At 47.3% G+C, this 11,779-nt stretch overlaps 1 protein-coding gene across 1 annotated transcript; it reads left to right on the top strand.

Moving 5' to 3' along the window:
- Nucleotides 1–322: 322 nt before the first annotated feature.
- LOC138569677 (hemoglobin subunit beta-1-like) lies at nucleotides 323–3,314 on the top strand. Its single transcript, XM_069647865.1, has 3 exons — nucleotides 323–480; nucleotides 1,554–1,776; nucleotides 3,042–3,314. The coding sequence occupies exons 1-3, from the start codon at nucleotides 392–394 to the stop codon at nucleotides 3,168–3,170; spliced, it is 441 nt and encodes a 146-aa protein (XP_069503966.1). The 5' UTR covers nucleotides 323–391; the 3' UTR covers nucleotides 3,171–3,314.
- The last annotated feature ends 8,465 nt before the right edge of the window (nucleotides 3,315–11,779 follow it).

Below are 11,779 nucleotides of genomic sequence, written 5' to 3'. Positions count from 1 at the left end.
GTTCGGATAAATTAAGCTGACAGGCACATTTCCCTAAACACTGCACACAAACACCGTGGGACAGGTACATCTTAAACAAATGTTTATAGTATTTTTGAATGAGTTTCAAAGAACGCAACACTATTAAAATATTGCTTTTAAGCATCACGATGTGTAGAAATAATTCTTGGCAGACCTGCATCTCCTCGCAGCTTGGGTGGGGTGGGCGAGGGCGCTCGCTTCTGCCCAGCAGTGGAGGACACACCCTTCCCTTGCCCCTCCCAGCCAATAGATGTTGGAAGTTGGGCTGGGCGTGGCCGCAGCAAAGCATTTAAACCCCGGGAGGCGCAGCACCCGGCATCGCTCTCCTCTGGCAGAAGAACTCACTGTAGGCCTACAAACAGCCATCACCATGGCGTTCACGCACGACGAGAAAAGACAGATCCACGACCTCATTAGCTCAATAAAAAGCGATCAAGTAGGAGCTGAAAGTCTCGCCAGGTAAGCAACGCTTGTGTCATTTGTCTGTGACATAGGCCCGTCTCACCCAGCGTAAGGTTTATATACCCACCACAAGATCATTGGCTGTCACATTTTGCGATTAGAGTAGATATTACTTAAAGGGTTGTAGCATCGCTATAGCAAGCACATTAACCCACCGAGCTTTCTTTCATGCTCATTATAAATGATAATGTGCTGGCTTGCTTTTCTTTTTTGACTTATGTCATCACGTTTAAGGCTTACTGTGTACGGTGTGCCATTTTAACTTGCAACTGCTACATGTCTGATGTTAACAGGTGACATGGCACTCTGAAGGTTGCGAGTATTAGTGGTGTCAGACTTTCTCCTCCTTGCACCAGTGCCTGGCACTCGAAGCAGCCAGACGCTTACTCGCAATGTCCTAATTCAGAACTAGTGCTCGAAAAGGAGTCAGCAACCATTGGCTCTCCGGGTGCTTTGGGTTACAACGCCCAACAGCTGGAGCCAGTGTAGTGAAGGGGGGGGGGATCATGGCAGTCATAGTCCAAAACATCTGGTCATCCACAGGTTGCAGTTCCCGAAAGTTGGAATTGCCTCTAGGATGGATGCGTAAATAATATCGTTTAGTAGAAACCATAATGTCTAAAATATCCTGCAACTTCTTCAATATAAAATATAATTATAATGATGTCATCATCAAGTGTAAGATAACCCGAGAGAAATATTGATGGACAATGAACATTAGCGAATGAGCACCTTTGACAAAATGTTCTTTGGCTTGTTTTTCTCTAAGCACTTTTTCTGAAAGAGAGTGACAGAGAAATCGATTTTGCAGATAATAGTTTGCAACCTTTCTCTCTGCAGTTGTTTTGGACTACTATTACCATGATCCCTGTCACTGAATATGCTGACAGGGCTGATGGGTTTTGTAGTTCAAACCATCCGGAGAGCTAAAAGCTCGAGGCCTCTGATAGACAAGAAGAGACAGGCAGACCAATGCATGGGGCATGTTTTAACAACACAGAAGTACCACCTGAAACGTATACATACAACCCATCACAACGTAATCGTTCTGTTTGTTTGTGTCTGAACAGACTCATGATTGTGTATGGCTGGACCAAGAGATACTTCAAGAAATTTGGCAATTTGGCCACATGCGACGCGATCCAGCACAATGCCTCGGTAGCTGCTCATGGGGCTAAGGTGTTCAAATCCATTGTGGAGGCCAGCAAGCACATGGACGACCTGAAGTCATTCTACGCTGACCTGAGTACCATTCACTGCAAAACGCTTTTCGTGGACACCGCCAACTTTGAGGTAAATTGGTGTATATTCATTTTCTTGCTGTTTTGCTTTTTTTTTTTTTAAATGAGTCTAAAAAGACCATGCTACAAACACGAGTAGCGTAAACAAGGCTGCGGGCCTGCTGTTACATGTCACATCTTCCATCCTAGCAGGAAAAGATAAAACACATGCAAGTCGTTTTGCGAACTAACCTTTTATAGCTTCAAAAAGCCGAAAGGTCTGCTTTTGCTTTTACACCCCCTGTGCATGACCACAGAGCTTGATAGCATAGCCAAAATAATTGAAGAAAAGTGCCTTTTGCACTATTGAAGCTCTGCTGTAAGCGCAAATTGCTGCAATGCAAGTGTGTTTACCAACACTTATCACTGTGGTTCATATACAAGGTCTGGACAGGCAGGTCTCCTCTGTGAAAGATAGTGAGCTAAAGAATCTGGGTAAGGCTCTCCTAACCAGGAGTAATGTCTGGCAGAGGGACTCCCAGGACCCCCCCCCCCCCTTGTTTCAGGCAGAACGAGCAACTTTCTCAGAGCACATTCATATCAGCTGCACTCCCTGAAAGAAATGCGAGCACAGGTGGCGGAGTGCAGTGAGTGGGGTGGGATCTGGGCTCATAAAGGCTCCTGTCAGAACCTCAAGACAGACCTACTGCAGTCTGGACATCCGGGACGCCTAAAATAAGATTTCAAGAACCTGTCTGTTGGGCGCATAAATAAAGGTACATGCATGCATTTTACAAGGGGCCACATCATGAGTTTGGCTTTAACCCAGCGCCAAACTCTGTTACCGTTACTGCCAGCGGGCCTGTGGCTTTACCATGGGCTCATGAGTGCTGCTAAGGTGGCATACATACATTCCCATTTTGGAGACCATAGGACTCCACAAAATGTATTCTTGGGGAATTTACAGCGAGTGGTAACACCACATGGTAAAAACACCCAGGGCCCGATTCCTTCCATCATTTTTTCTGGAGGTAATACTTCAACACTACCACATGGCCCGTAGTATAGTGGTGCGGTAATGCAATGGTAAAGTGGCAGCAACAGAATTACCACCATTTTTACCGCACATGCTTTTAACTTGGACACCTTGCTGTGTGTTGGTATGTCACATTAATGTAAACGTATAAAGAGCACCGACGGCCCAGCGCGGTGGTTTCTTGGCTGTGTGAGAGGTGTCAGGCTTGAGGGAGCCCTGCTAGTCAGTGGTCTCCGTGGGCTTCACGGCGGCGTCCCAATCCAACATGCGTTCTCTTACCCGTGTGTCATTCTCCCTTGCAGCTCTTCTGCGGAATCACCAGCGTTGTCATGGGAATGACCTTAGGTGAAGACTACACTTGCCAGAGGCAGGCGTCCTGGGAGAAGTTCATGCGCCTCATAGGTCACGCTCTCAGCAGCAGCTATCACTGAGCCCGGGAGGAAGGGCCTCTGACCAGGGCCCAGCCGCGACACCAAGGCCTACCACGTGACCTGCTCCCGAATGAAAGCATTTGTTTGCATGTACTTAACCTCCTGAAACACATGAAGTAATAAACAAGTCACACCTAAAGGAAATTCTCTTGTGATGTTGTGTTATTAGAACTACCTGTTGTTCATGCAGCCGGGTATGGCCACCAGTTTGTATTTGTATATTATTTGTATCGCGCACCTAACCCTGAGGTAACTGGGCGCTGGAAAGCTTAACATGGTACAGGCAGAACGCATAATTACATATGTTTGGAACATAAGGATTCAAAAAGCATACGGTTCTGCAGGCAGCATAGCATCCTCCTGGGTTAGCAGGCACTCCAGTTATGGGGGAGAGGGTATGCGCTGGCCAATTCTACCTATACACAGCCTTGGCTACAATCAATTAGTGTGATATCAGTGTGAGAGGTGGAACCTAAATTCACTGTGAAGAAATGGCAACAGGACACATTGATGAATACGAAAATACAAACCTTTGTGTAGGAAAAATTACTCCAATACAAGAAGTCCCTATTCAAGGTATTCAACAATATGGTAGGATATGCACATAAAGTGCCTTGCACATATTCACTGGACTGACTTCATGGATTGCTACCTGGGTTTCCTATAGCGCACCTCTGCCAGCTACACAACTTTGTGTAGCCGATGATCTTCAGTTGTGACTGCTGAGTTCCTGCGCTATTGAGTTCAGTGTTGTGATTTGAAGATGGCAGAGCGGCGTCCCTGGGAGGGGGTCGGAAACTTACAATGCCCTTGCCATCACATTCCCGTCTGAACGTAGTGAGGTGTGGTCCTGCCAGAAGTCCTGACACCAGCCAGCCCCCTTCCCGCATAGGTTGATGTAGTGATGTGTTGTGTGCTTCTGTCTGGGGCTGCAGAGAGGGGGTGGGTGCATGGAGTCCTTATATGTACATACTCTTGTGGAATGTGCACTGGTGCTGTAGTGTGTCGTGAGTGTGCTGTGTTGGGGTCTTAGTTTTGTGTTATGATATGATAGGTTATTTATAACGTGCTTAATACCGAGAGGTTTCTAAGCGCGTTGTCTTGTTGAATGTGCGTTGTGTTACACGCACATAGCTTTTGACATTGTGGTGTATGCACTAGGTAATGTAAGTTGTGATGCCCTACTAGTATTGAAGATCCAAAGCAGCAAGTGTTGTTAGAAGTGTATGCTTTGTGCAGTGTGTTATGTGCGGATTGCGTGTGTCTGGGTGTAGCAGGTTTTGTTTGGTATCTGGTATGTGTTTGCTGTGCTTAGTGCTGGGCTATGTGCATCAGAGCTCATCATGGCTTTAAAGGTGGGTTATGTGGACTGTATGGGTTGCATGTTATAAGTGTTTTTACCTCTTCCCTTTCTGTTGAGATATGTGCATTCTGTGTTGGAATGTGCGCTGTTTATTATGTGCACTGTGTTTTATTGTGCTGTGTGTTTGCGGGTATCTGCTATGTTGTCTTGCGCTATATGTGTTTGTTTTGTCATGTGGTTTGTTGGTATGCAGTGTGTAGAATGATTTGCACTGTGTTGTGGTATGTGTCTTGTGTAGTAAGTGTGCTATGCGTGTGTGGTATGAACGATTGGTGCGTGTGTGTGTAGTAGGTGCGTGAGTGTTGTGCTATGTGCATTAAGTTGTGTTTTGTATGGTATAGTATCAGAGAGTGGAAAGGGTAAAGTGACGTGGTTGAGGAGTTGGGGGCCTGACAGGGTTCTCGAGTTCGTGGTAAACAGGTGGTAACTGCAGGGATGAAGGATAGCCAGCGCAGGGCAGGGGGTACCCTGCAGCTGGAAACCGGGGAACTGTAACCTGTGCCCCAAGGAGGGCTGCATAAGGAGAGGGATAGGGCAGTGGCTGGCTGTCAGAGACTCAGCCAGTTGTTGGGGTAATAGAAATAGAACACCCTCTCCTCTCCCACACCCCTTCAGACTCCTGGAGCCAGGTGGAATGAAGGTCCTGGGAGGAAGCCACACCTCAGTGCAGGAGTAAGGAAGTGCTAAGCACCCAAGGGAAGGGGAAGCAGGAAACTCCCAGGTAGGAACAAAGGGGCACCCCAAGGTGCCAAAATGCCATTGGCGCCAGCCGGCCTGGCGGCTGAACCCAGCCCCCACACAGGCAGACAAAGGCCAGGACTGGTCCCTGGCCAATAGAAGCAGCTGCATGAGCAGCAGAAAAGAACAATCGGTTTGGGACTCCACACGGAGCACCAAACACGTATACTGCTTACGCAGTGTTTTTTTTATTCTGAAGTATTGCCCTACTTCAGCGCTGTGAGCTTCACCTTGCTCCGGTGCAGCCCGATGGAGGAGAAGCGTTGTGTTCTGGTATACCGTGAAGAGCCACCTGCACAAAAGAGGGGAAACCGCGCTGCCCGTGAAAACACAGTGAGCGTGTACTTGCTCCATTACGAAGGGCAGGCCAGGCGAGATCAAAGGGAACTACTGATCAGTATACCCCAAAACATTTCTAGCACCGTGGAGGAAGCAGTGATAGAAAGAAGCAGCAGCCGGGGCAGAGCAGGAGCTGGTCCGCGCTCCAGGGAAAAGAAAAACATTATAAGTAAAAATGACTTACCGAATCTCCATCAGGGTGCGCAAAAAGCGGAAATGTTCTCCGAAAACCACAGTCTGGCTCAAATCCAAAACTGCACACGAGAGAACATTCGGGCAGCGTTTGGGAAAGGCGGCGGTGGGCGCAGTTAAGCCCGCTAAAGGAAGGAACTGACAGAAATTGCCGCAGCAACCTACGAGCAAAAGGTCAGGAATGTTCTTTGCAAACCTGATACATCAGCCAGCAGGGGGTGGAGCCAAGAGCGAAATAAGCTCGCAATTAGAACAAGGCGACACAGAGGGCCGACAAATGGTTTTTCAACTTTTCTAAAACAACGTGTGCAACGTTACGAAAAGAAAAAACAAGAACAATCTACAGTAACTGAAATAGCAGGGGAGCAAGAGGGTTGGGGAGAAGGGCCACTAAAGGCATGGACCATCCCCAACCCCACACAGGTCCAAACAGGCCCAGCTGGACCCAGCAACACACCCTACATAATAGCAATCACCACAGCGATAGAAGGGGGGCACACAGTAACAGGTGAAGGGGATGCAATTATCACAGCAACAGCAGCACAGAAAGAAGACATGATGGTCACAAATGCACAACTAATGGAAAGGCTTAAAACATTAGAAAGTGGGATTTTGAACAGATACAAGAGGACATTGGCGTGGAACATTGACCAGACAATCCAAGACTCAATCTGGAAGAAAAGGTATTTGGAAATATTTTCAATGTTAGAAGCACAACGAAGGGGGATAGATCCATTTAAGGACCCCAAAAAAGTTGAGGAAAAGGTAATAGTAAGAAACACGCATGTAGAAAACAGTTGGAACAATTGGTTGAAAGCATGTATTATACTAGCAACCGTAATATTGGAAAAAACACCAGAAGATGCGAAAAAATAATGGCCTACATTGATAAATCACAGAGGTTAAAGAGGCATTTAGCGGAGGCACCTGGCTCGCATATGATGAAAGATTCAGGAAGGCTATGTCGAAGCACCCTGAGATAGAATGGGATGAGGCCCAAAATGACCTATATCTAATGAATAGGAAGCCACCAGGAAGTGGAGAAAAGACCCAGTCACAAAATAGGTCAGTATATGCAAGCAGCAATAAAATCACTGAGCCGGATGAGCAAAGAAAGGGCGAGCAGTCCTTTCAGAAAAAGTAGCCATGGGGGCGCTACGTCCAATACCCACAGTCAATACAGCATCAAAACCCAAAATACCAACAAAAGTAGCACCATTTGTTGGAAGTTTGAGAAAGGGCATTGCACTTGGGGCAAAGAATGCAGATGCAAACACAATTGTACAAATGCAGCGAGACCACCCCAGCAGCGGGTGCACCCGTCTGCCAAACAGAGGGCCCAAAAAAGAGGAACAATGAGACAGAAGACAAAAATATAGGTAAACCAGGAAGATCCCCAATCAACAGGGGGTTTTAAGGCAGCACTAGCTGCATACCCGGACAAAAACATCAGCAAATAAATTGAGAGGGGCTTCAAAGAGGGTTTCTACATCCCGTTTACGGGCAAAGGGTACCCAAAATCCCAAGGAATCTAAAATCAGCAAGAGACAACCCGGGGATAATGAGAAAAAAACTTTAAAAATAAATAGATTTGGGGAGAATAGAGGGCCATGGGACCAAATGCCTTTCAAAGAATACATATGCTCCCCCTTGGGGCTAGTACCCAAGAAAGAACCAGGAAAATGAGAATGATACGTCATTTATCATACCGTCAAGGACAGTCCATGAATGATGGAATTCCAGAAACAGAAACTGCGGCCGACCCACACCCATTTCCAAGAGGCACTCAGATTAGTCACAAAGTGCGGAGAGGGGGCTCTGATGGCCAGACTGGACATTGAGCCAGCCTCCAGACTCCTACCAGTGCACCCAAAATCACAACCTTGGCTAGGTTTTACTTTTGAAGAAAAATGTTATGTAGACAAGTGCTTACCAATGGGATGTGCAGTATCTTGCGCTCTATTTGAACAGTTTAGCACATTCTTTCAATGGGCTTTTTAAAACAAGTACCAGAAGTACAGGTAGTACACTACATGGACAACTTCATGTTGATAGGACACCTTGGGACTGGAGAATGCCAGAGAGCACTAACAACAATTATAGATATGGCAGCGCAATGGGGCATACCGTCGGCTGCAGAAAAAACAACCAAACCAGCGACAAACATAATTTTCCTAGGTATAGAAATAGACTCGAGGACTGGCGTCTGCAGGATACCAAACATGAAGGTAGAAGAACTCTTAGGGAAAATCAGGAACCTGGTTAAAAAAGGGAAAGTCACAGTGAGAGAAATACAAGCTCTCCATTGTAGAGCAGGAAGCCGCCAATTTGCGGCCAAGACTTAGAAGAGTCACTCCCAGTTTGGCAGGAGATCAGAAATGGCGGCTTCCTGCCTCTTGGAAATGGGTGTGGGTCGGCCGCAGTTTCTGTTTCTGGGATTCCATCATTCATGGACTGCCCTTGACGGTATGATAAATGACGTATCATTCTCATTTTCCTGGTTCTTTCTTGGGTATTAGCCCCAAGGGGGAGCATATGTATTCTTTGAAAGGCATTTGGTCCCATGGCCCTCTATTCTCCCCAAATCTATTTATTTTTTAAGTTTTTTTCTCATTACCCTGGGTTGTTTCTTGCTGATGGCCACAGCATTTGCAAGGAGTTTGGAACTAAGAACAAAAGGCTGCCAAAAGCCACATTTGCACATTAGGATAGGAGAAGAAGTTAAAAAAGACTTACTAATATGGGAAAATGACCTCAGAAGTTTCAACGCCACAACACTCTGGCGCACGCCATTGAACGCAAGCAACAAAAGAGTGCTTTTTACTGATGCAGCTGGGAACAAAGGTATTTGGGCCATTCTGGGATCAAATTGGTTCACTGGGGAATGGCCAGACACGTGGCAAGCTGCAGGCTGGACCAGAAATAACACACAGCTAGAAATAATACCAATCTGGTTAGCATTGCACATCTGGGGCAGGCATATGGCAAACACAGAACTAACCTCTTGGTTGGACAACATGGCGGTGGTGGGAATTGTTAATAGAAGAACAACCAAGTTCCAGCTAGTCTTAAGAATTTTAAAAGCCTTAACCAAGATCACAATTGTTGAAAACATCATAGTAAGAGCAAAGCACATCGCAGGAGCAGATAATAACATTGCTGATGCATTATCTCGTTTTCAGTGGTCAAAGTTTCACCAAACGGCCCCAAATGCCCAGAAAAAGATGACAAATATCAAACACGGGTGAATGCAGACAAGCGCTGCATGACGGAAAAAAGAGACCCTGGAACGGGATTGCTTTTAGACCTGGGCAAAAAGGCACTGGCGGACAGCACCACAGCATAATATAGTAAGTGTCTGAAAACTTTACTGAATGTGACAGGGTATGTTGATAACGACAAATGCTTTTTTGATTTGGGCTTACAAACAGGGAGCAAAAAAGAAATCGGCAAAAAGGCACCTAACAGCAGTGGGTTATTTTGTCAAGATCCAAGGAGGGTCGGATCTGACCTGGAGTTCTCTCATTTCATATGTCCTCAAAGGCTGGGGTAAGCTAGAAGGGCCACACAAAGATAAAATACTGCCTTTAGATTTTCAGAAACTGACAATATTGACAAATCTGCTGGATGAGATTTGCTCACATCGATTCGAGGCAATATTATTCAAAACAGCTTTTTCCTTAGCATATCTTGGGGTGTTCAGGGTGAGCAAACCCATAGCATTGAGCATGAAAGCCTGCAATGGTTTAGGAATGATGGACATAAGGGTAAGGCCAGGCAACAACACCACTGAAGTCCAGAAATGCAAGACAGGGTGCAAGAGGGAGATTAATATCTATTGTATAGATGATATCAGAAATCGCCCAGTGTGCATCACCAACAGATACAACTTACAACGGCCACTGGGGAGGGTTGTGGCGGGGGGGGTTTGATACATAGTGATGCCTCCACCTTTAGCCACTTTCAATTCAAAGCAGTACTGATGACAACCATAGGAAAAGCCGTATCGGACCCATTCATTTAGAATAGGCGCAGCAACAACTGCTTGCCAAGGAGGGAGGGGGACAAAACAAGTGAAAGCAATAGGGGGCTGGAAATCTGAATTATACAAGCTGTACATAAAACCAGAACTAATCAAATTGTTCTTCACGATCAGATCATGATGCCCCCCTCAAATCCACTTGGATAGTAGGACACTCCTTCGTGTTCAGAACAGGGAGATGGTCAGAGGAGTCTAAGAACGAAACAGCTTTTAAGAACACCATCACTTCATGGTGAGGATACAGGGGACCGGCATGGCCAGACATTCATGACAAACTGGCAGATTTAGTAGCCTACAGGGACCCACAAGAATTTCTGATTATACACCTGGGGGGCAAGGATCTAGTCACAATGGGAAGAAGGCAAATATTGGAAGACACATGCTCTACGCTGGCGGGAATAGCACACAACTGGAACGATACAGAAATATTCTATTCAGCAATCCTACCCAGGAAAACATGTATAGGGGCAAATTCGTATAAAGCCATACATAAAACCAGGAAGAAATTAAACAAAGGAGTGGAAAAGTTCTGCGCAAGCAGAGGGTTTCACTTTATCAAACACAGCGCCATATCCTTAGCAAACCCCGAGCTGTTTCATAAAGATGGGACACATTTGCCAGAAAAAGGTATGGAGCTTTTTTACAGTGAAATAGTAGACAACCTGGCAGCAAGGGGATGTCACTAGCGAATGTGGGGGGAACCTCGACAGCTGGCAACCTATCCAGGTGTGGCGGCACGGGCCTGAGGGCGTTACCTCGGGACCTTGTGCCCAAAAGTACACATTATGCATTGTTATTATGATTATGATTGTTTGGTGTACTATTACATAATGATGTGCAATAAAAACCCACCACCTTAGGGGGCGTGGGTTGAAGCGCCGGCAATGAGGTCGCCTCAATAAGAGCTCTGTGGGGACCCCCGGGGTTTAGCCACTATACGCCTGTAAGAAACGCTTGAAAAGGCACAGAGACGACTCGACGGCTGGTGGAACCCCCTGGAGCAGCTAGCCAGGAGCTGGGAAAGCTCGGAGCGCTGAGCCCATAACTTTTCACCCCCGATACGCAGCTCTAGGGAACCATTTGAGTCCAAGATGGCGGTGTTCTGAAGGAGTAGGGCGAGAAGGAGGAGGAGCTACACATCTCATTGCTGCAGCTCCAGCTCTGCAGCCCTCGTACAACCCTCTGGTTACTGTCAGCAGAAGGCCCTGGCACCCACATCCGATCACCAGTCAAAGGGCGATCGATATCCTGCACCGAGGTGACCTGCTGGCATGAGGTCGTAAACACCCCCGAGCCAACCTTGAAATCTTTGGCAGACCCAGCACGCAACGCCCGAGCACCACAGCGGGAAATATAAAACGCTGGTGAGCTGACTGAAACCCCACTGTAAGGGTGAACCCCCAAAAGGGAGGTGGACTCCGGCACGCACCGCAGGTGCAACAAATACCTACAGCGGCAGGGGCTCCCAGCCGGGAGACCCACGGACGAGTGGGACCATCATACGGTGCCGCATACACCTCAACAGGATGCGCACCAGCTTACTGGCAGGAGCCTTACTGGTGGAAATGACCCCTGCTGGACTACCGCAGGATCCAGATTCTCCCCGATCGCCCACATAGCCCGGGCGCAGGGAGGGAGAAGCAAATAACGTCCCATGCCATTTGCGCTAAAGCAACCTGTAGTGGCTGGGGCCTGCGGGTGGGGAGAGGCCCCTCCTGCCCCTCCACGCACCACTCCCTCTCTGCACTCTGGTCAGAGAGACAGCCGCAGCACCTTCAGGACCTTAGAGGAGCCCTTGCCTGCATATCATCCGAGATTCTGGATGTGGAGAGGAAGACAAGACACACAGCACCAACGGTAAGGGTTAAAGGAGCGGCAGCGGGGGGCCTTCCCAGTCACCTCACACCTGCCAGGAAGCACAGGCCTTGCATATTA

Source organism: Ambystoma mexicanum, chromosome 2q (genome assembly GCF_040938575.1).
Source record: "Ambystoma mexicanum isolate Mex_15411 chromosome 2q, UKY_AmexF1_1, whole genome shotgun sequence".
NCBI lineage: Eukaryota > Metazoa > Chordata > Amphibia > Caudata > Ambystomatidae > Ambystoma > Ambystoma mexicanum.
Note: the sequence above shows the minus strand (reverse complement) of the source record. Positions and strands in the feature narration are given on the sequence as shown.